Source organism: Mobula birostris, chromosome 2, assembly GCF_030028105.1.
Source record: "Mobula birostris isolate sMobBir1 chromosome 2, sMobBir1.hap1, whole genome shotgun sequence".
In the NCBI taxonomy this organism is placed as follows: domain Eukaryota; kingdom Metazoa; phylum Chordata; class Chondrichthyes; order Myliobatiformes; family Myliobatidae; genus Mobula; species Mobula birostris.
Window position 1 is genome coordinate 26,414,247 of NC_092371.1, and position 25,167 is coordinate 26,439,413.

Below are 25,167 nucleotides of genomic sequence, written 5' to 3' on the forward strand. Positions count from 1 at the left end.
ACTTGACTTGCTGGGTCCCTCCAGCAGCCTGTCTGTCTGACACTCTGGATTAGGGTTTAAAGAATTCACACAGCTATGGGGAAAGGAGAGAGTGAGAGACACACAGAGATACGATGGACTGAATGGCCTGCTTCCCTGGTGTATTAGAAATGGGCAATATAAACCGCCCTTGCCAGTGACACCTGTAATCTTCTAGAAAATTTATTTATTTATTTTTTTTTTAAATGGGGCTGTTGTGTTCGAAAAACCTCCTCCAACCGAAACAAAGTCACCCACACCACACACAGCACCGGATAAATCCCTGGTTACGAAGCACCACAGCTGTAAACAGCAAAGAAACCCACATCCCCACAGCAGTCCTGCCCTCGAGCTTCCCTCATACTCAGTATGCACATCTCACACTTGTCTGCATTAACTTCCACCTGTCCTGCACCACTTGGGAGGGAGACTAAAGTTACAGAGCAACTTGTCCAATGTAATGAACAGTGTAAAAGTGCTGTCTGGAATTCAACCTTGCAAGGTAATGTCACAACTACAGCAGAGAGCTGAGGAGATTTAATTGGCATTTCCTTCCTATGAATTACTCAACAGTGATATAGTGTGTACAGGAAGATTATTTTGACTGTGAGACACCAGGCAAATCATGTATATGAAGGATGTAAGTAATAAAATCAATTCAATGACAAAGAAACAACTTAGAAATATGGCATTATACATGACATGCTACAATTGCAGAGAGTGCATGAGTCACACACAGAAACAGACCCTTCAGTCCATCTGGTTCATGCTAACCTGATCTACCTATTCACCTACCTGCACCCCAACCATATCCCCTCGAACCCCTTCCATATACCCATCCAAGCTTTTCTTAAATTCAGCCCGCATCTACCACTTCCACACTCACACCACTCTCCGATTCTATGAATATTTCACACTGGCGCAAACCATTCGACCCCAGAGAGGATAAACACTTCAACGAAAAGGAAGATACGGTGATGTTAATAAAGAATGGGGTAGTGGGTGTGTCTATCGATTGTCAAACACAGACTTTGTCAGCTGAATGGCCTCTCACACGTAAAAATGTATGTTTCTTCTACGTAATCAGAAGAACCCCAGCATTCAGGAGCCAGCTAAAGCCATCTAGCATGGATCTGATTTTAAAAAGATGGACCCAAGCTTCGCAGCAACTCCCTGTTGCCATGGAAGCAGCAAACACAAGATGGAATCGGGCTGATTGAATGAAATCTTTGACTTGCGTTGAAGGGAATCCAGTCCGCCAAAACATTTGTACAGGAATACTGCAGCGACATCTGCCTGATTTACTGATCCACAATGCACAAACCCATCACTTAAAATTAAAGCAGGAAATATTCAGCAGGTCAGGCAGCATCTGCTTGGCTGAGCGAAGTGAGGAAACTCCTCAAACGGGAAAGAAACGCTTGCAATGTCACCACCTTAATGACTATAAAGCAAATGGATTTCAAAAGCAGAGAAAAACACTATTTGCTTAACACACAAGACAGAGGATTTATTTTCAATGATCACAACCAGGGCAAGTTGAGGGGGTGGAGGGTAACAAGCAGGAAGGAAGAACAAAAGGGAAGGCCTGTGTTACACATGATTAATTCAACTGACAGCAGCAGTGATGGTGCTGCTTAAAGTGTGGTGAAAACAGATCAAGGGTGCAGACGAAGGGCCTCAGCCTGAAACACTGACTGTTTATTTCTCTGAAGTGCTGAGTTCCTCCAGCATTGTTACCTTGTTTCACTTTGCCACTTAATGTCACCCATCTCCTCCCTGTAAAGCCTTGCTCTACCTCCCAGCACTCTTCCCTACTTCCCTCTTGCCCCCAACTCCTTGCTCTTTCTGCTCCCCCCCCACACCCACAGTTCTGTGGAGAGGCAACTGGGCCGGAGCACCATCTCAGTGTCTCTCTCCATAGCTGCAGCCTAACCTGCTGAGTATTCTCCCAGTGGTCCCAGCTTTAACCAGCACAAGACTAACGCGCTCAAAGGGTAAACCAGACAAACTCAGACTTCAACCTGAGCCTCAGTGAAACTCAGCTCTCATCTCACTATATATAAAAAGCATTGCTGTGATCACAGGCTTGCCAGCTCATTTCCATGGCAACTGTGGCTTTGACTGCACTAGTGCAGAGCAGACCTACTTCCTGTACGTTTAGGAGTATAACAGAATGCGAAGAACACTGAAACAACATTACAAGTACACATAAACACAATGTTGTTTTCAAATGGAGCAAATTCCTGAGCATGCATTACTTAACTCACACACACTCTCTCTGCAAAGTTCACTCCCATTTCAGTTTTAAGAAAGGCTTCCTACCAAAATTTACTACAAAGCATTGAACCATGTAGGTTCTTAACATGACATTTTTCCAATAAAAAAAAACTCTTTCCCACTTTCCTGGTGATATAACATCTTCCTACACCACAGAGCCTCACACATTTCCCACCTCAGCCACCCCACATCCACCACGCATTCTCCACCAGCTCTCAATAGCCAAATCTGCTCCTTCCCCTTGTCTTCACTCCTCTTGACAATGAACAAAAATCTCTGGGTCTTCATCTTCCATCTCACCAACCTCCCCTTCAGTAGATCCTCTGCTAAATTCCAGTTACTTTAATGAGGTCACAGGGGGGAAGGCCCTAGAGTTTTTCAGCAACACAGTCCTGCCACCTAACATCTCCCCTTCTCTTTCAGGGAAGGTTCCACCTTTGCTTCTTCAACAGCCTTTGACTCTTTCAAACACGCAAGGGAAAACTCACCCACTTAGTTTTCCTCAAACCAACATCACTTACACGAGAAAAAGGAGACTCAAAACACGGCCATTACACACTGGGGTTCTCCCCTGCTCTGAGAAAATGGATGCCAAGCATGTAATGCATGTCCACACTCCCACTACTGCAAAGACGATGCATGATGAATAGCATTATTACTTGAACGCATTAGGAAATGCTAAGCTAGTTTCCACTATTCAGGAAGCAGGAGCTGTGTGGCACTATCTATAGTCTGGAGATGCTGAGAAATAGAAGTGTGTTGGCAAGCTCCCTGGAAAGGGCTCAGCCAATGGTGTCAGTCCACCCGGGTTGAAATAAAGAGCAGAAGCAGAAAGAGGCAGAATTACCACTCTGTGGCCACTTTATTAGGTACACCTGCAATTATCTAATCAGCTGGCAACAACTCAATCCATAAAAGCTTGCAGACGTGGTCAAGAGGTCCGCTTGGGGAAGGTGATTTGATTTTGATGCTGCCCCCACAGGAGACATGGCTAGGTTGGGAGTTGAAGACAGGAAGGGATGATGTCATGGTGATGGAGGTAGCGAGCAGGAGATGTTATTGGGTGATGTTGTATGGAGGAAGGCAAATGGCAGGTTTCTGGGAAATGGAAAAGTAAGCGGTAATTGAGGATTGCAGTGGCTTATCATCCAGTGATGAAAGCAGTAGACAGGATTTAAATAAAGAGTTTAAGGTATTGCTGAGTTTTGGATGTTGATCTGTTTCTGATATCAATCTGATCAAATTAACTATAAGGATTTGAAAAAAAAGTGTTAGAAGATGTTGTGGGTGCAAGACCTTTAACAGAAGGGGCACTCGTAGTGTTTTGTAAAGATAGTAAGCAACATGAGAAAGCCTTATGGTTAAAAGCTGTGGGAGGAAGGAATTATATTGAATGACAGTGGCTTTGAGGAGTAATCACAGGAGTGTCTCTACATTTATCCATGGACCTAATTTAGTCAGGGAAAAGTTGTAGACACCAAGTGTTTAAAACAGTTCCATGGTGGAGTAAGAACATATTGCTCATCAGAGTTGATTAAATTAGATGTTAAAAAGGCTGCTAGATAGGGTTACTTTAGGTTCTAAGATAGTTTGAGTTGGTATGCTGCACCATCTGAGAAGATTTCAGTGTCAGAGGTTTGGGCATGTAGCAGTTGTGTGTAGGGGCAAAAAGCGGTGTGGTAGATGTGGTGGAGAACATGTTATTGTTAATTGTGGAGAAGGCATTAAGCCAAATGTAGCACTTGTGAAGGGGAACATAGCTCTGCTCATGCAGGATGTCCTGTATATAAGAAAGCTATGGAAGTGCAGATTTTCGGGTAGAAATTGTCATATCACGTGCAGAGGCCCTTCAGAAAATACAAAAGACAGTGTCAATGGGACCGATTAACATCCAGAATATGGATAATTGTGTAAAGTACATGATTTTATAACAAAGGATTGTTGATAAACTGAAGTTTATTACTTTTGTGGCAGATATGGTGAATTGTACAGCACAAACTAAAGGCAGGACAGAAAAAAATTTAAAGTTATATTTAAAGCTGCAAAAACCATCCAGAGATGAACGACTTAACTTTAGAACAGGGGTTCCTAATCTTTCTTATGCGATGGATCCCTACCATTAATCAAGGGGTCCATAAACCCAGGTTGGGAACCCCTGCTCTAGAAGTTATTAATGGTGCTTTACAACAAGTAAATCATGTTCAGAATTCTAAGGTTTTAATGGGTTTTTTTCCCTTTTTACATTTTTTCTTGTCTTTGTTGTTATTCAGACAAATCATCAGAATCGGGAAGAAATGTCAAAGTGATTTTTGGTGCCAGACAGGGTGATTTGAATATCTCAGAAATTGCTAATCTCCTTGGATTTTCACACACACAGCAATCTCTAGAGTTTACATATAATGAAGCGAAAAACAAAAAACGTAAAATCCAGTGAGTAGCAGTTCTGCGAGCAAAAATGCCTTGTAATGAGAGAGGTCAGAGGAGAATGGCCAGATTGGTTCAAGTTCACAGGAAGGCGACAGTAATTCAAGTAACTACACATTACAGAAGAATAGCATCTCTGAATGCACATGACAAATCTTGAAGTGAATGGCTACAGCAGCAGAAGACCACGAACATACTCAGTGGCCACTGAGTGTATATGCCTATTGCACATTTTCAGGAAGTTACAATGATCAAAGTATTCTTGAAGCAATGACATGCTTCAACTGAAGATACTACTACATGATAGCGTAATGCCAATACAGCGCAAGTTGTAAGATCAAGGTTGGATTCCGCCATTGTCTGTATAAAGCTTGTACATTGTCCTTGTAACCTCATGGGTTTCCTTCTGGTCATCTGGTTTCATCCCACATTCCAAACACTTTCGATTAGGGTTATTGACTTGTTGGCATGCTACGTTGCTGCCAGAAGCGTGGCAACATTTGTGGGCTGCTCAGCGCAATCCTCACCGATTTAACTTGACGCACATTGTGGTATGCTTTCATGTACGCGAGACAAATGAAGTTAATCTCTTTCAATGTAAGAGACACATCAACCAGTCATTGGCAAATGTAAAATGCACAGAAAGAAATGTCCTAAATTCCTGATGTTTTGTGATACGCAAATGCTGTCCTTGTCACTGAGCAGAAAGGCCAGAAGTTCTTCAAAGTGGCGCTGGACAGATGTTCTGAAACTGCTCACCCAAACAGTAGTAGCTCACTCGTGCAGCACTCCCACAGTAAGGTGGATGGTCACAATCTTTTTCCCCCACAGCATCATCAACAACTAGAGGGCATAGATTAAAGATTACAGGAGAAAAGACTTAAAGGAACCCAACACAGGGGGTGGTGGGTATATAGAAAAAGCTGTTGAAAAATGTTAGAGGCAGGTGCAATAATGACCCCCCCCCCCCCCAAAATACACTTGGACAAGTAACTGAATAGGAAAGGTTTACAGGGATATAGGCAAAATGGGACTAGCTCAGACAGGCATTTTGTTTAGTATGGTCAAGGTATGGATAATCTCCATGCTGCGGGAATCGAACCGCAATCAGTGATCACTTGTGATGTGAAGCGACTGTGCTAACCACTACATTTCCATGTCGCCCCTCCCCTTATGTGAAGGGGGGGGGGTTGCAATGTTGAAGAAAGGTGGGTAATACATGCCCAAATCAAAACGGTTTGTGAATTGGGAGGGAACTGGAGTTGGTGATGTTCCCAAGTACTTGCTGCTCTTGTTCTAGGTGGCAGAATGCACAGGTCGGGGTCGGGGAGGTGCGGTCAGAACCGGTGTGAGTGAGTCATGCAGACGGCACTCTGCACCAGTGCTGGGGAACCAACGTGCAGTGTGCTGGATGAGTCCCAGTAAAGAAGGGCATCAGTGAGCAGACTGTTGGACCTTCCATCACTTCACCGGAGACTGAGGGCAATCATACTGGGCAGAGATTAGCTGAATTCAAATGTGGGCAGTAAACCTATCACATCCAGACCCAGAGTCCAGATGAAGGGTCTCTACCGAAACATCAGCTGAGCTCCTCCTGCATCTTGTTTGTTGTTCCAAATTCCATCATCTGTGTCCCTGAATTCAACGTTATCTGATTTTTACTACTTGGGCATACCAGGGCAATTTTCCACAGCCAAGTACTTGTGAAGCCCTAGATGTGGAGAGTAAGTTTTCAGACCACCATGTCAACGAACTTGTATATTGCCGAAAGGACTGCAAACTTCCAACACTACCCAACTTGATGGAGAATTATTTCCTCCCACCCCTTCCATCAGTCAGAAGATGCAAAAGTCTGAAAGCACGTGCCACCAGGCTCAAGGTCAGCTTCTATCCCACTTACAACACTATTGCAGACTTCCCTAGTACACAGAGATGGACTCCTGACCTCAACCTACTTTATGACCTTGAACTTATTGTCTACTTGCACATCACTTTCTCTATAACTGTAACACTTTATTCTGCACTCCCTTATTGTTTTACCTTGTACTACCTCAATGCACTGTAATAATGAATTTATCTGTATGGACAGTTTGCAAGGCAAGTTTTTCCACTGTACCTAGGTACATATGACAATAATAAACAATTTACCAGTTTAAAACATTAGCAAACCAACATGCACACCCATTCTCCGTGAAGTCTATCTTCAATTTCTTCCTTCTCTTAAGGGTGTGACCTAACTGGCTATGATTAATCATATCTCCAGGACATCTACATGCAACTTACCAGCGCTAGAAGCTACCTTTCAAACCCTCAAGCCCTCGAGTTTATTGGTTTGGTCATCTTCAGCTGTCAGTAAGGTTATATTATAGCAGAACATCAGAAACAGGAGCAGGAGTCAGCCAGCTGGCCTCATAAGCCTGCACCACCACTCAACAAGATCATACTGATCTTCCATCCCAACATTTTCACATCCTAACATCCTGATTCTGAAGAAATTTTGCCTCATTTAACTATCCCCATTCTGAAACGGTTCTTGGCTCCACAATCAGGAGATACTTCTGCCCTGTTGAGCTCTCACATTTTTCTCGTTGCTGCATTCGAACTCAAGCGTGCTTAGCTGGCTAGGTTTGTGTAGCCAACACGTTTCTGACCGCCAGACAGTCTACCCTTTATCTCATTCAGAGATACAACACAGTAACAGATCCTTCCGGCCCAACAAGCCTGCACCACCCAATTACACCCATGTGTCCCGTTCACCTACTAATCCATATGTCTTTGGAGACCAGAGCACCCTATGGAAACCCACATGGTCACGGGGAAGATGCACGAATTCCTTACATGCAGCAGCAGGAAATGTGGCTGCATTAGAATTTAGAATTGTTAATTTGGATTAACAGTTCTGGAGCCGCAATCCAAAATCCTAGCCAGCAGATCACGACATATTCCAAACATACCACACTGGATCTTTATTCTTTGGAGCACAGGAGAACGAGAGGTGATTTCATACAAGTTCATAAAATCATGAGGGGTATGGATCAGTGGACGGTCATAGTCATTTGCCCCCTCAAGGATGGGTCTCCAAATTTACAGGGCGCAGACACAAGCCAAGGGAGAGAGACCCGAGAGGTAACTTCTGTACACAGAGGACAGTGAATACCTGGAATGAGCTGCCAGTGGAAGTGGTCAAGGCAGGGTCAGTTGCAACATTTAGGAGGCATTTGGGTCAGTACATAGAGGGGAATGGCTTAGAGGCCTATGGTCTAAATGCAGGAGAATGGAACCAGCAGGGAGGGTACAGTTGTCAGCATGGGCCATTTGAACCAAAGGGCCTGTCTCCGTGCTGTATCACTCCAAGACTTTACATCTGATTCACCACGTTCCCTGGGGCAATGGAATTAAATGCCCCTTCTCAGCCTGCCCCCTGTGCACACCAACTCCAGGGAAAGTGACTATGCTCATCTAGGGACTCCTCAAGATCATATTAAACAAAAATAGTTAAATTATCAGTGCATCCTCATGTAGGAAAAATATACCCACACAAGGAGGAGTCAGAGGTATCAAAACATTAAGAGAACTTGCAAATCTCAGGTAGAGCGGTTGGCCAAAAGGTGAAGGAAGCTTTTGCCCCTCACTCTGGTTCAAACTCTGTCCCAGACGGGTAAGAACAGTCCAAAGGTTCAGACTCTTTCTGTATTTACAGCAGCCAATCTTCACCTCCAGGCAACAGCAAGAACCCGGAAATAAAACCTGGATGTGCTTGGCACAGTACAACCCGGCTTAGAAAGTAATGGCACTATGAAGGAAAGGCAAGTTACAAAAACCTCAAGCTGGCACACAGAGGAACAATGTGTATCTGAAGGTGGGGGTTTAAGAAACTAGACTGGCTACAGAGGTGGATAGGACGGTAAAGGTGTGTGGCATGCTTGCCTTTACAAGTTGAAGCACTGGGATTCAGAGCCAAGAGTTAAGTGCCACATTCAAGTTTAAGTTTGCTAAGGTGGCCAAGTCAAAGGTGGTGATGAATCAGCACATAGGAGGGAGATTGAAAATCTAATTGAATGGTGTCACTCAACAACCTCTCACTCAAAGTCAGCAAAGCCAAAGAGCTGATTGTTGACAACAAGAGGAAGTAATTGGAGGTCCACAAGCCAGTCGTCATTAGGAGATCTGAGGCAGAGAGGGTCAGTAATTTTAAATTACTTAGCTTTATAATATCAGAGGATCTGTCCTGGGATCAGTATGCAACTGCCGTTACAAAGAAGGCATGACAGCGACTCTACTTCCTTAAAGTTTGCAAAGATTCAGCATGTCATCTAAAACTTCGACAAACTTCTATAGACGCACAGTGGAGAATATATTGTATCACGGCCTGGTGTGGAAACACCAATGTCCAAGAACAGAAAAGTCTACAAAAAGTAGTAGATACAGCCCAGTCCATCATAAAAAAGCTCTCCCCACTACTGAGCACATTTACAAGGAGCACTGCCACATCCATCATCAAAGACCCCCACCAACCAGGCCATCCTCTCTCCTCACTGGTGCCATCAGGAAGGAGGTACATGAGCCTTAGGTCCCACACCACCAGGTTCAGGAACAGTTATTACTCCTGAACCAGTGTAGAAAACTTCACTCACCTCAACTCTGCATTGACCCCACAACCTATGGCCTCACTTTTAAGACTCTACAATTCATGTTCTCAGTATTATCTATTATTATTGTATTGACACATCTGTTGTCAATCTATGTGTGTGCAGTTTTTCATTGAGTCTATTGAATTTCTTTATGCTACTGTTAATGCCTGCAAGAAAATGTAGCATGGTAGCGTAGTGGTTAGCAAAATGCTTTACAGTACAGGTGACCAGGGTTCAATGTCTGCAAGGAGTTTGTGTGTTCTCCTTGTGACCACATGGGTTTCCTCCCTCAGTCTAAAGACATACCACTTGGTAGGTTAATTGGTCATTGTAAATTGTTCCGTTATTAGGTTCGGATTACATTGGGGGGACTGCTGGGCACTGTGACTTGAAGGGCCTGAAATTTACTTTGAACTTTGTATATTGCAGCCTCATAAGCTTTGATAAGGTCACATCTGGAGGATTGCATTCAATTTTGGTCACCCCATTATAGGAAGGATGTGGAGTCTTTGGACTGGGTGCAGAAGAGGTTTACCAGGATGCTGTCTGAATTAGAGAGTATGTGCTACAAGGAAATGTTAGACAAACTTGGACTGATTTCTCTGGAGCGCTAGAGGCCAAGAGGAGACCTGACAGAAGTATATACGATTTTGAGAGGAGTTAACAGCCAGGATCCTTTTCCCAGGGTCAAATATCTAATTACAGAGAGCATACGAGGTAGCAAGGAAGTTTAAAAGAGATGTGCGTGGCAAGTTATATCTTCTGTGCTGTAGTTGACAAACCTTAAGCCACTAAGTATGAAGGAGGAAAGAATCAAAGTGTCAGAATTTTGCTGTTATTTGAAAGCCTGTGGATGGAAGGGAGAGGGAAAGATGACCTATTCAGTTAATGTAATGCCTAGCAAATTCACCTTAGATCAGTGACACCACTCCCTTGTCTGAGGGACAACTCTGAATCAGAACAGGCAGCAGCTTTGGGTTTTCCTGACCAGAACAGCTCAGAACCCCAGTCTGCAGCAGCAAGACTGATAGAGAGCAACGGTCTCAAAAGCCTTTTCTCCCCCAGAAAGAGCAAAATATAAAAGGAAGGGAGGATCAATCAGACAAGGACACAAGAACCTCTGTCAGAGCAACACAGAATTCTATCATAAACACAAGAGATTCTGCAGATGCTGAAAATCCAGAATAGCCCACACACAAAAAGAGAAAATCTGCAGATGCTGGAAATCTCGAGCAACACACAGAAAATGCTGGTGGAACTCAGGAGGCCAGGCAGTGTCTATGGAAAGGAAGCCAGAATAAAAAGATGAAGGGAGTGGGGGGGGGGGGGGGAGGAAGAGGAAGGAGTACAAGATGAAAGGTGATTGGTGACATTCCTCTGGCCAGGGATCTAACATGATGTGAAAGATTCAGTTCAGTATGAGCTCATCCAAACAACACTCAAAAACACTGCTTATCCAGGGAATGGGAATTCAGCACACTGTACTCAGGGCTGCAAGTTCTTCAGCAGGGGGTCTGCGACTGTGTGTGTGTGGTCATGCACAAGAGCAAGTATGTGCAAGTGAGGGTGGCTGACATGTGTAAGTGGGTGTGGGTGTGAATGTGTGTGTGTGTGTGTGTGAGGCAAAATGTGAGCACAAGCATACGAGGGAGTGTGTGTATAGGTGCGTCTGTCTGTCCGTCTCCGTAACACCAGAGAATCCACAGATGCTGGAAACCCAGATCTTCCTCCTTCATTTCCAGTCCCGACGAAGGGTCTCAGCCCAAAACGTCAGCTGTTTATTCATTGCCGTAGATGCTGCCTGGCCTGCTGAGTTCCTCCAGCATGTTGTGTGTCTATTTGAGCATGTTTGGTGCCCTTGTTCACAAAGCCCAGACATAAAACGCACATCACCTGCAAGTCACCGGAGGTTCCAAACTCTACGATTGTACAAACCACAGCTGTACCCAGCACTAGGTCCCACACATGCACCATATACAAGGAGATAAATAGGAAGACCAATCAGTAGTTAGACAGGGAATGGGGCCGGAGGCAGCTGAACATTCCAACAGCAAGATGAAGGCAGCTTAGTCTTAAGAGTGCCATGGATATGGAGTTACCCACGTCCTATCTGACTGGCAGCCTGCTCTTCCAGTGCTCCGGGGATGGAAGATTTCTGCTCCTCTCCCGATTCAGGGACCCCTGGCTCGACTCAGCAAGAGTCACACCACTCTCACCAGCTGTCAGCAAAGGCTCAGCCAGCAGCATACTCCTTTCCAAGTCCAAAGGTTGCATGATGGAAAGGCAGTGTACAAATTATTTATAAAATAAACACTCTTTGCTCTTACCCGAGAGGTCGCTGGATCAGAGCTGGGTGGATCTGTTGGACACCCAGAGCAAGCCCTGGAAGAAAAACAGATTGGAAAGATGATAAACGAAACATAATCAACACTGGCCACAAAAGGCAGAATCTTCTGGTGCCTATCCATTTTAATTCCAATCCCCATTCCCATTTTGACGTGGGAGTCCACTACCTCCTCTACTGCTATGATGAGGCCACGCCACACTCAGTTTGCAGGAGCAACACCTTATATTCCATCTAATGGCATGATATTGATTTCTTGAACTTCTGTTCATTTCTGCTCCACTGCCACTTCTCTCTTTTTCCATTTCCCATTCTGGTTCTCCTCCTCGTCACCTGCCTATCACCTCCCTCTGGTGTGCCTCCTCCACCCCTTTCCTCCATGGTCCACTGTCCTCTATCAGATCCCTTTACCACTTCCTTCTATCACCTCCCAGCTTCTCAATTCATCCCCCCTCTCCCACTCACCCACCTTCCCCCTCACCTGCCAGTTGTACTCTCTTCCCTCCCTCCATCTTCATATTCTGGCTTCTTCTCCCTTCCTTTCCCATCCCAATGAAGGGTCACCAACAGAAATGTCCACTCTTTATTCTCCTCCAGAGATGCCGCATCACCCGAATTCCTCCAGCATCGTGTGTGCATTGCTCTGGATCTCCAGTTTCTGCAGAATTACTTGTGTTTATGGTCGACGCCTGGGCTGAAGCTCGGCCTCCTCACTTTCTATCCCAGCCGGGCTTTCTTCCTCATCTGTCAGGCACGCAAAGCCAGATCATGGCCTCTGAGCACAGCTTGCCCCCAGTCAGTACTGACTCTGCTCAACATCTGCCTCCAGAGGAAAGAGTGTTGTGCAAGCTGGAGTCATAGGCACAAGAGCTTCTGCAGATGCTGGAAATCTGGAGCAACACACACAAACAAACAAACAAACAAAATGCTGGAGGAACTCAGCAGGTCAGGCAGCATCTATGGAGGGAAATGAACAGTCAATGTTTCAGGCAGAGACACTCCTCGGGTGACTATTTCCCTCAACAGATGCTGCCTGATCTGCTGAGTTCCTCTAGGATTTTGAGAGAGCCCAGGTCATTGTCCACATGACCCAAAGGGCCAGTTGCCTCAGCCAGTGTCCTGGGAACAAGAGTGACATTTCTGTCATGGTTTTGACAGCTTAGAGGTGGGAGATCCTTCTCGGACAGGACAGAGACGTAGCTTGGTGGTTAGGCAGTTTGGGAGGGACCGTGCTCTTCTGCTGCTCACAGAGAAGGAGGTAGTCTTCTGTGTGTGGCTTGTACACAGCCTCCTGATCCCCAAGTGATCCTCCCTTCACAGCTGGTCAAAGCCGTGTAACGTCACTCAGCCACCCCATCGCCACTCCAGCCTGGGGCGGGGGGGACTAGGGAGTAGTGCCACATGCGAGGAACTGTCAGCTGTAGCTGATGGTCAAACCACTGCACCCTCCCCCCCCACCCAATCATCAACAACAACGAATGACCTACTGGAGTAACTCAGCAGGTCAGGCAGCATTCATGGTGGACAGAAATAAATTGGGAGAACAGACAAAGAAGTGGCAGATGGAATATAGTGTAAGGAAGAGTATGATCATGCACTCTGGCAGAAGGAATAAAGTGCAAACTAATTTCCAAACAGGAAGCAAATTCAGAAATCAAAGTTGCAAAGGGGCTTGGAAGTCCTTGTACAGCATCCTCTAAAGGGTTAACTTGCAGGATGAGTCGGTGGTAAGAAAGATGAATGCAATACTGGCATTCATTTTGAGAGGACTAGAATATAAAACTAGGATACAATGATGAGGCTTTATAAGGCATTAGTCAGATCTAGAGCTGTTTTGGGCCCCTTATCTAAGAAAGGATGTGCTGGCATTGGAGAAAGTCCAGAGGAGGTTTATGAGAATGATTCCAGGAATGGAACGGTTAACATACAAGGGTCATTTGGTGGCTCTGGGCCTGCACTGTTTAGAAGATTGAGGTGATCTCAATATGCCTAGTGAATATTGAAAAGCCGAGACAGAGTGGACACAGAGAGGATTTTTCCTAGAATTGGGGAGTCTAGGACCAGAGGGCACAGCCTCAGAATAGAAGGACATCCTCTAGAACAGAACAGAGATGAGGAGAAATTTCTTTAGTCAGAGGTTGGTGAACCTGTGGAATTCACGGCCAGACAACTGTGGAGATCAAATCATTGGGTAAACCTTAAGTGGAGTTTGATCGGTTCTTGATTAGTCAGGGTGTCAAAAGTTACAGGGAGAAGGCAGGAGAATGGGATTGAAAGGGATAATAAATCAGCCATGATAGAATGTCAGAGAAAACTTGATGTGCCAAATAGCCCAAGTCTGCTCCACCGTTCTATAGTCTTACGGTTTAATTGTCAACAAGACTAGGAGGGAAGTAGGAAGGGAGACAATATAAAAAGGGGAGGAGGAGTGGAGAGGTAAGGGCCAGAGGTAATGGGTGGACTGAGGGGAGAGGAACAGAGGTGATGGGTGGACTGAGGGGAGGAGGACGGTGAGGTAAGGGCTGGAGGTGGTGAATGGATTGAGGGGAGGGGACGGTGAGGTAAGTGGTGGACTGAGGGGAGGGGGACAGTGAGGTAAGTGGTGGAGGTGATGAGTGGATTGAGGGGAGGGGAACAGTGAGGTAAGGACTGGAGGTGAAGGGTGGATTGAGGAGAGGGGAATGGTGAGGTAAGGACTGGAGGTGAAGGGTGGACTGAGGGGAGGGGGACAGTGAGGTAAGGACCGGAGGTGATGGGTGGAGTGAGGGGAGGGGGAACGATGAGGTAAGGGCTGGAGGTGATAAGTGGATTGAGGGGAGGAGAACGGTGAGGTAAGGACAGGAGGTGATGAGTGGATTGAGGGGAGGGGAACGGTGAGGTAAGGACTGGAGGTGATGAGTGGATTGAGGGGAGGGGAACGGTGAGGTAAGGACCGGAGGTGATGAGTGGATTGAGGGGAGGTGAACGGTGAGGTAAGGACTGGAGGTGATGAGTGGATTGAGGGGAGGGGGATGGTGAGGGAAGGACCGGAGGTGATGAGTGGATTGAGGGGAGGGGGATGGTGAGGGAAGGACCGGAGGTGATGAGTGGACTGAGGGGAGGGGGGACGGTGAGGTAAGGACTGGAGGTGAAGGGTGGATTGAGGGGAGGGAACGGTGAGGTAAGGACTGGGGGTGATGGGTGGACTGAGGGGAGGGGGAATGATGAGGTAAGGACTGGAGGTGATGGGTGGATTGAGGGGAGGGGGACGATGAGGTAAGGACCGGAGGTGATGAGTGGACTGAGGGGAGGGGAACGGTGAAGTATGGACCCGAGGTGATGGGTGGACAGAGGGGAGGGATGGATGAAGAACAACGGAGCCAGAGACAGGGAGGGCCAGGGTAGGCTGGTGAAAGATGGAGACAGGAAAACAAGTGAAGATGAAGACAGATAGGTGGAACACACAGGGTTACCAGAGCTAGAACATGATAAGGAAGGGAGAACTTAGAACTGTACAGCATACTACAGGCCCTTTGGCCAGCAATGTTATGCCAACCTTTGAATCTAACCCTTCCCTCCCACAGGTGATCATGGGAACCATCAGGTGAAGAGGTGCACAATGGATGAACGGATGAAACCAGAGAGGATGGGGAGAGCCAATGAGTGGAAGTGTGTGGGTGGAGCTGGAAAGGGGACCAAAAAACATGTAGAGGGGAGAATGGGAAAAGGGGACAAAATAGGGGGACTGGAGAAGGACAGGGAGAAGAGGGGTTGGGAGCCAGCGGTGAGGGTTTAGCTCTCATACACAGGATAAGGCTGGTGTTGGTAATCTGGTCTCTCCAGAACGCTTCAGCTGGCTCCAACTGTGTCACCAGCCGGTCTGGTTGCTCCAGATCCCATTAACCTGGGAAGTCTTTTGAGTTAATCCAACTGGGACACCCATATATGACAATCAGAAGAGAGATTAACCGATTCCCATCAAGTCCCAAGGAAGATGTGGACAGGGAATTAGTTAAGAGTAATCTCAAAGGAGCAACTTAGAATCGGGTTTTGGGTAAAACCTTGTATCAGGACTAACAGTGGAGAGTGAAGGTAGATGGGGAGCAGTAAGGGAGCAGGCTTTAACCAGGAGTGAGGGGCCCATGCCACAGAGAGAGTACAAGATCCAGTTGGTCAGTTTGGGTTCACTGAGGAACACATCCAAACAGGTTGTCACAACAAGCACAGTGGTAGCTCAGAGTTACTCACCAGTTTGAACAGCTCTTGGCTTCGCCCCCAGATAGGCCAGATTGACGTTGGCTTTTCTGCCATCGATGATGGGGTTGGGATCCTTACAGGCCCGTTCTGCGGAGATTCTGTCCGCCATGGTGACCTACCAGACAGATGGAGAAGTCAATGACGTGGAGCATGCAGAAGGGCAGTAGAGGCGAGCACCAACGAGCAAGGTTCAATTCCCGCTGCTGTCTGTAAGGAGGTTGTACACGCTCCCTGTGATCGTACGGGTTTTCTCTGGGTGCTCCGGTTTCCTCCCACATTCCAAAGACGTACTGGTTAGTAAGTTGTGGGCATATAACGTTGGTCCCTGAATCGTGGTGACATTTACTTGCTCACTTATGCAAACAACGCATTTCACTGTATGTTTCCACATTTTGATGTACATGTGACAATTAAAGCCAATCTTTAAGCCAGCCGAGAAACGGCCATGCTACACCCAGACCCTGGGCTGGAGAGCCTGAGTCAGCTGCACACTCTTGTCAACACTGACCCTGTCAGCCATAGCACCCACTGGCCAGAGAATCTGAGACACCGGGCTGGCTGGTGACGCAATGATATTGGCGCCGGACCTGGGAGCGGAGGTTCCCGGGTTCGAAACTAGTCGGGTCCGCTCCTGAGTACACTTTCCACCCGTGCCGGGTTGAAGGTCGAGATCGCAACTCCACCTCGTAAAATAAAGGGAAAATACTGCGAAAATGTCTGTGTGAGGAGTGGCGCTCCGCGCCTTGTAAAAAGCCATGAAAAAGACATCATCACAGACGCACGCATGGACACGCAGACGCACGTGCACAGACTTGCACGCAGGCACAGGCAAAAAATGGAATCTGAGACACCATGGACTGGACTGAGGTATGTATGGGGGGGGGGGGAATTAAAATTAACCCAACACTCACAGAAACTCACAAATTATGTGGGGCTTTTCCTGTCTTCTGGGAGCCTCAATGCAACAACAGCCATGTTGTGTACACAGCAGCCCTTAGACGTAAACGAAGTCAGGAATGGCTACAAGGCTACAAGTCGGCAGATAGGATTGGCTAGGACGCCCAACAACATCTACGTTTCTTCCTAGAATCAGAATCAGGTTTAATATCACTGACATATATTGTGAAGAGTATTGTTTTATGGCAGCAGTACATAAAGCTTAGGGCATTTCGGAGTCTGGAGTTTGCAGATCAAATCTGGCGCTGTTCTGCAAGGAGAATGGGTGTGTTTTATCTGGGTGCTCCAGTCTCCTCCCACAATCTAAAGACATACCAGGTACATTAATTGGCCATTGTAAACTGTCCTGTGATTAGGTTAGGGTTTTGGGGTTGTGGGGTTGCTGGCATACTGTGACTCTAAGGACCGGAAGGATCTACTCCACCCTGTATTGCTAAATAAGTAAAAAAAAATTTTAAATACCATAATTTACAATAAATATAAATTAAATTAGTGGTGCAAAAATAATGAGCTTGTGCTCAAATGTTGTTTCATTGTTCATTCATCCAAACACTTCCCACAATCCCCTTCCTGCCCCTCCTCCTACCAGACCACTTCCACAGCATTCAATAAAGAGTGACACCCAGCACTCCCTCAGTACCGAGCTGGGCCAAAAAGCTTGGGTTTTGCATGCAGTTCTTTGGAGTGGACATGTACCGTCAACTTCCTGAAAGCTGCTTTGGGAATGGGACAGGATCTTTCTGCTGGATGGGGCTGCGTTTACAGTTTGGCGCAGGGTTCTGACATGGGGCAACTTGGAGCACACCCCTATTCATCCATTGAAAACAGGTCCTGCGGATCCCCAGCTCAAGTCACAGCCTACTCTCGGCCAATGGTTGTACACAATTAGTTCTCCAACATCTCAGGACATCCAGTGGCTGCGCTGGAGAACGGACTGGGGCGCAGAGAACATCTTCTGCTCCTGACAGATAACACACCAGGCACAGAAGTGGTCAACTCCCTTCGACAGCTATTAGCCACGGCAGACGGGGAACAGGATGAGGCTTTTACTTCACTCTCACAAATTGTGCAACCTCCCACCTTCACTACTTTTGCAACTAGGCAGCTGGTTTGAGCTGTGTCTGATTTCGCAAACAACAGCAAGCTGTTTGAATTCTTCCCCCCCAACCCCCAATGACCTCCTCATCTTTTTCCTGTAAACAAACCCTGGCGCAAGGTCTCGTCAAAGCTCTTCAAAACAGCAAGACCCTGAGAAAGCAATGGCTGGGATCTTGCTGTGCTCAACACGACCATGCTCTTGTATTCAGCAGGTCAAGCTCTCTTCTTGCTTCTGCCTTAGGGAAGGAGGTGCAAAAGCCTTGGGTCCCACACCACCAGGTTCAGGTACAGTTACTACCCTACAACCATCAGGCTCCTGAACCAGTTTGGATAACTTCACTCACCTCAACTCTGAACTGACTCCACAACTTTCAAAGACACTATAAATCATGTTCTCAGTATTATTTATGATTATTGTACGTTCTTTTTTGTATTTGTCCAGTTTGTCTTCTTTTGCACATTGGTTACTTAACAGTCTGTGTACAATTTTTCATTCATGCCATTGTATTTCTTTGTTCTGGACTGAATGCCCGCAATAAAATGAAACTCCAGGTAGTATATGTACCTTGATAATAAATTTATTTTAAACTCTGACCACTACCTCTCCGCCTCCACCCCCCAACACATACAAATTACAACAGCAGAGTCGACTGCAGGAGCACCCACGGTTACAGCAAGCAGCTCGAGGGAATGTTCCATCTTACCAGAAATGAAAACTTTACGCCAGCTCTTTCTGCAGCAGGGTCCCTTCAGAAAGGAAAAGAAGATACCACTGCATCTGTGGTATGGGGTTACCCCCGCACCGGGCAATGAGCACTCCAGAAGCACTAGAGCATTGCAGCATTTACCAGCCCTATAGATCATTTCAGTTTTTGTTGCAGAGAGGGGAAGAAAAAAGTTTGTGCCATGTCTAATCTTTGGCCCCAGGAACCATTTAAATTCGAAAGTGTTAAACAGATGAATGAATGATAAAGGAAAAACAGTCACCCTGGCAGCTGCTGATACTAAACTCAAACATTTCAAAAACAGAACCAACTAGCAACAACATTCCTTTGTGTGGGTGCCTTGGTGTCTCAGTAGCAAAAGCTGACAGTGCAGGTCAGGTGAGAGTGGGGGGGGGGAGGGCAGTTGGGGGGAGTGGAAGGGAAGCAAAACACTACAGATGCTGGATATCTGAAATAAGAACACGGGGCTGGAAACACTCTGCAAGTCAGGCAGCATCTGTGGGGAGAGGAAGGGAGTTAACACTGCAGGTGAGAGTTATTTTTGTGTAAGTTCTCAGATGGATCCAGATTCAGGATTGTTTAATGTTATTTCCAGTACACAAGTGTAAGGGAGAACAAAATAATTGTTACTCCGGATCAGTGTGTGTCGTTAACCAGGAAACAACCAGATCTCCTCTCGCTACCGACACCAACCAATCACATCCACTCCAGTTAACCCTGCCTCTCCTTCCGACATTAATGCAAATCCCTGCCATCTCTGGGCTCATCTCATTTCTGTGGAGCTGCTGTCACAACAGGAGATTGTCAGAGCCTCGACAGAAAAGGGTGCATCTCTTTAGAGAGATTGGAACATAAGAACACAAAACATTACAGGCCCTTCGGCCCACAATGTTGTGCCGACCATGTAACCTACTCTAGAGACTGCTTAGAATTTCCGTAGTGCATAGCCCTCTATTTCTCTAAGCTCCATATACCTATCCAAGAGGCTCTTAAAAGACCCTATTGTATCCACCTTCACCACCACCACCACCAGTGCATTCCACTCTCTGTGTGGAAAAACTTACCCCTGACATCCCCTCTATACCCTTTTCCAAGCACCTTAAAACTATGCCCCCTCGTGTTAGCCATTTCAGCCCTGGGAAAAAGCCTCTGGCTATCCACACGATCAATGCCTCTCATCATCTTAAACACCTCTATTAGGTCACCTCTCATCTTCCGTCATTCCAAGGAGAAAAGGCCAAGTTCACTCAACCTATTCTCATATGGTATGTCCTCCAATCCAGGCAACATCCTTGTAAATCTCCTCTGCACTCTCTCTATAGTATCCACATTCTTCCTGTAATGAGATGACCAGAACTGAACATGGTACTCCAACTGGGGACTGACTTGGAGATGAAGTAATGGTCTCATTCCGTCTGTGTTCCACTGCACTCAGACAACATGCCTGAATGAGAAACAGGAAATGCTGGAAATACTCACCAATATTGACTCTCATTTCTTTCTCCACAGATGCTGCTTGACCAGCTGAGTGTTTCCAGCATTTCCTGTTTCCATTTCAGATTTCCAGCATCTGCAGTTTCTTTTATGTTTATGCAAATCTGAATAATCTAAATCAGTTCTATAGAACTCTGGTTAGACCACACTTGGAGTATTGTGTTCAGTTCTGGTCCCCTCATTATAGGGAGGATGTGGAAGCTTCAGAGATGGTGCAGAGCAGATCTACCAGGATGCTGCCTGGATTTGAAACAGGATAGGCCGAGTGAGGTAAAGCTTTTCCTCTTTAGAGCGAAGGAGAATGACAGGCGTCTTGATAGTGGTGATAATCGGACAGCCAGGAACTTTTTCTAAGGGCAGAAATTAATAATGCAAAGGAGCATAATTTTAAGGTGACTGGAGGGAAGTATGGGGAGGGGATGTCAGGGGTAGGGTTTTGTTTACTCAGAGTGGTGGGTGCACGGTACACTGTGCCGGGGGTGCTAGTAAAGGCAGATACATTAAGGACGATTAAGAGACTCATAGATAGGCACATGGATGTTAGAAAATTGGAGGGCTACGTGGGAAGGTTTAGCTTGATCTTGGAGTAGGTTAAAAGGTCTGTACAATATCATGGGCCGAAGGGCCTGTACTGCACTGTAACATTCTATATTCCATGTTCTAAATGGTTATAGGAAAACTACGAACAGTCAGATTTCTCTCTTCTTCCTGGACTCTCCATACACCTCCCTGACCCTTCTTCCATCTTACTACCTCCAGCGCCAGAGCCAGTCATTCCTCAGTGGCCTCTTGTCACACACCATCTGGGGCAATGCACCCTGTCTGGCTGCCCCACTGAGAGAGGCACCACATTCTGGATGAGAACAACCAGTTGCTCAGATGTTAGACCCCTGGGTGATGAGGGAAGTTAGACAGCACCCCTCCCTAACTCACTGGCATGTGGAACTCAGCACAGTCCACACTCCTCCCAGGATCGCTCAACATTACCCAGGGCTGGTACCAATGGGAAATGATGCCCAGCTACCACTGGCCATTGGAAACTGATGCCAAACCGCACTGTCCATTGAGAACCTGCTACCCAGCCAACACTGCCACTGGCACATGGGAAGCTGCCTCTGTGTTACCATTAGCCACCTGAGCCAGTGGGGAACTGCCATCCAGCTATCACTGGACACTGGCACCAGGGGGAGCCCACCCATCATCAGCCACCTCTGGGCACTTTTGCTTTGTGGTCACGGTTCCCAAAGTAGGGGCCACCCTATCCCCTCTCATCCCTGTGCCACTCCACAGCAGATCCACTCCCCGCCCCCATTCCTGCAGCCCGTCTCTGACCCTACCTCTCAACCCCAGCCTATTTCCCCTCCCAGCCGATCCCCCAAAACCTCCTCCATCTCCTCCCTAACCCTTACCCCTAGCACTGACCCTTCCTGCGTCTTTGCCTACCTTCAATCTTTGCCCAATGCCCACTCTCATCCTCTCTCCAGTATCCTCCCCAACTCCTTCCTCTTCCCGATCCCTACCACCTGTCTACCTCTCCAATTCTGCCCCACACCCACCCCTTCTTCAGAACTGATCATTGCTCTATTTGTCACATGAGAGGGTGAAGCGGTTTGATGGTGGACCATCCAGACACATCATTCAGTAAGCACGCAGAGCAAGGCGGTACTGCATAATGTGGAGAAGGGGTACAGAATTCAAAATAGTGTGTTACAATTCCCAAAAGACAGTGCAGGCAGATAAATAAACTGCAAGGCTATAAAAATAAGCACGTGCTCATTTTTATCATGCCAGAGGCCCGTTTAAGTGTTTTATAGCAGCTGTTCCCCTCTTCCAGCCCAGTGGGGTAGAGTCCCCACTCTCCGCCCATAGACACAGACGGTGAACCGGGGGCCCTCCCCACTCTGGGGACGGGCTCATTGACAGACGGTGTAAAGCGGAATGAAAATACCGAGGGTGTGGGGATTAAAAAGCAGCCGCACTAAACCACGTCAGGTCAGCAAAGGGCAAGATGGCAATGCTTTAATTTGTAACCATTGGATTGAGAACGGCTTAAATATGGCTCATATGTAAGTAAACCTCGGCAATTTCTTTTTTGAAATTAGCGAGTGAGGTTGGTGCGGTCGGGAGCGCAAGGAGCCGGGGACGAGCACCTGTTGCCCGCTAGTTCAAGCATTTCCTTCCAGAGCAGGAATTCGCTCAAAACACACCACACCGCGTCGGTTGAGAACTTCTGCTTTTAACAGCAGTGAAAAGAGGAAGGCTCGGTTCTCAGTGGGACTGCAGGTGCGGCGAGAGGGGAGGGAGAGCTCAGCTGGAACCGGCGGCAAAACGGGGGGGAAGAGGGAACTTAGTGAATCAGCCGTGGGGGGGGGGGCACGATCAGCCCGGCATTTCCCCCCACACACACCCTAAACGGGAATATTGCCCCGATCGATCCTTGGCGTTTTGAGCCATCCAGATGGTTTAGTATTGTTCCCCCCCCCCCACTTTTGAGCCACTGACTCCCAGTCCTCGACCTGAGCCATTGCCCTAGTCGTGAGGCTCGAGTTTTGAACATCTCTCGACCCTGGGGGACAATCTTACTCCCTCTCTTCAGCCCTTGGATCCTGGTTTATTTAATCACACCCCTCCTGGACCCTGAAATGTTCATTCATACCCTCCCCCCCCCCAGGACTCGTGGCAATTTATTACCCCGACTGCCCCCCCACACCGGACCCTGACAGGCGGACATCGCCGCGCTCTCCCCGGGACTTACGAAGCCGTATCCGCGGGATTTGCCGGTCTGCCGGTCAGTGATCACCACCGCCTCCTCGATGTCCCCGAACACCTCGAAGTATCTCCGCAAGGACGCGTCGGTCGTGTGGTAGGGCAAGCCGCCCACGAAGATCTTGGTGAAGGTAGTGTCCTTCTGCAGGGTGTGCATGCTGCCAGGGGCTGGAGAGGGCGGCTGGTGACGGGGGACAGCGGGCTGTCCATGCAGACACACACCAGACAGCACTCGCCTGCCGCCCGCCGCGGACTCGCTGCTTTTAGTACGAGCCCGCCCCCGGGCCCTGGGCCCCGCCTCACCGCTGCTCCATTGGAGCGGGCTGAACCCGCCCCTCGCTCCGCGGGCCCGGCGGGGACTGGCGTCCTCGCACGGCGTGGCGTGGCCTGGCCTGCGGGCGGACAGTACGCTCGCTCGGCCGCGGGCTCCGTGCCAAAAGTAGGGCGTCTCCAGGCTGAAGCCCAGCGCAGAGGCAGAATAACTGCGGGGCACTCGCCCCTGCCACTTGGGACAATGTGCAGCGTAGACACAAGCAATTCTGCCGACACAGAAAATTCTGAGGGAAAGGCCTCCGGCATATGGGGCTACAGTGCCGTGGAGGAACTTTTAGTGCTCTGCGAGTATTGCTCATAATTTTCAGCGTGCTGGAAATCGGGGAGACGGCGATGGCGGAATTCCCGGCAGTACGTGTGTGGAGGGGGAGAGGAGTGTGAACTCAAAAAGCTAACCTCTGATCAGGAGCGCCCGGCGCCGACACCAATTTAAGGTTGACTTTTCCGACTCCACCAATCCCACCACCCTCCCTCCCCACACAGGGGAGACAGTAAGCGGCTGTTCCACTCTTCCCAGCGCCCAAGAATGCGGGCAACCCTAGCAGGAGATGGACCCTCAACTTCCTACCACCTGCACTTAACCCTCAGTCCCACATCTCCATCTTCGGCCCCCTTCCTCACTGTTCCAACAAGGCCCAGCATTAACTCGATCGACATTACCACATCCATCACCCACGTAAGTTGCAGGCCAACCCCGTGTGAACTGTGTTGCTTCAGAAGGTATTCCCTTTCCTAACCGGGGGGAGGGGGAGTGGAGAGTCTAAATCCCAGGGTTTGGTACCCCAACACGATCCATACCCAGGAGAGGCTGGATCCGCCCTGGAATCCAAAGGGTTTCCGCCAGGATCTCGGGTTCCCTCCCACATCCCTATAAACATGTTGGTAGGTTAATTGGTCGTTGTAAATGTTCCCTTGCGTTTGTGTGAGTGGTAGAATCTTCAGTGGGTTTGAAGACGTGGAGAGAATAACAAATGAGATTGATGTATGATTAGAGGCATTGGGTGGTTGGCATGGGTGATGGTCTGAATGGCCTATTTCCATATCTCTAGGACCAGGGCTCTGTGACTCTGCTTCTCCACTGCACCCCCATGCCCCTGATTATGTGGAAGGTAAGCAGCAGGGTACACTAACAATCTCAACCAGCTGGTAAAATGGGTTGAAAAAATGTCAGGTGGAATTTAATACAGACAGGTGTGAGGTGTTGCACTTTGGGGGGATAAGCCAGGGTAGGATTTGCACAGTGAATAATGAAGCAAAGAGAATACTGATGCAATGCAGGTAAGTGGGCCATAACGATAGATTTTGGCACATTGCTTCTAGTCAAGATGGCACCGAGCTATGATCTCCATCTAGTTGTGGCTCTGTCTTGGTTGATTTTTTAGATTCACAGGGAAGGTTTTGAGGGCTGCACAGAGAGGGGACAGATTAGGGATTAGGGGTTAGAGGTCAGAGGTAGTAAACAAAGAGTTGGGGCCAGGAGCCCAAATCCAGATAGGAACACTCTGCAGTAAAAGACCAACAATCCCCATGGGCAGATCTCAGGTCGGCACTGAGGATGCAGGCCAGCAATCCCTGTGATTGGCCCTGTGGATGAAGGCTAGTAACCCACCCTTGCAGGCTGATGTCCTGGGATCAGACGCCCATTCAGGCAGGAGGCATGAGGGCTAGTAAACTGTTTCTCCCCCCCCCCCCCCCCAGCCGGTCAGTGAGTCCTGGGGTCTGATGTCTATGCAAGACTGGAGTTTGGGGCTCGGAGTTCAAAGCCCATGAAAAAGTGAGCAGCTTCAGAATCTTCAAGGATCTGTCCTAGACTCAACACGTTGATGGAATCATAAAGGCACATCAGTGGCTCTGCTAGGAG

At 47.8% G+C, this 25,167-nt stretch overlaps 1 protein-coding gene across 2 annotated transcripts in view; it reads right to left on the reverse strand.

The window, feature by feature from the left end:
- Nucleotides 1-23,248, reverse strand: part of LOC140185606 (RNA-binding protein 38-like) — a 51,199-nt gene extending 27,951 nt beyond the window's left edge. The window contains exons 1-3 of one of the 2 annotated variants that reach the window (XM_072239011.1): nucleotides 22,963-23,248; nucleotides 15,925-16,048; nucleotides 11,681-11,735 (exon numbers count right to left, since the gene is read on the reverse strand). In XM_072239011.1, coding sequence (XP_072095112.1) covers nucleotides 11,681-11,735; nucleotides 15,925-16,048; nucleotides 22,963-23,130 — 347 coding nt within the window. In that variant the 5' untranslated portion in view covers nucleotides 23,131-23,248. Of the gene's footprint in view, nucleotides 1-11,680; nucleotides 11,736-15,924; nucleotides 16,049-18,692; nucleotides 18,851-22,962 lie in introns of those variants that run through there. The other variant, XM_072239020.1, reaches the window with a different exon arrangement.
- Between the last annotated feature and the right edge of the window lie 1,919 nt (nucleotides 23,249-25,167).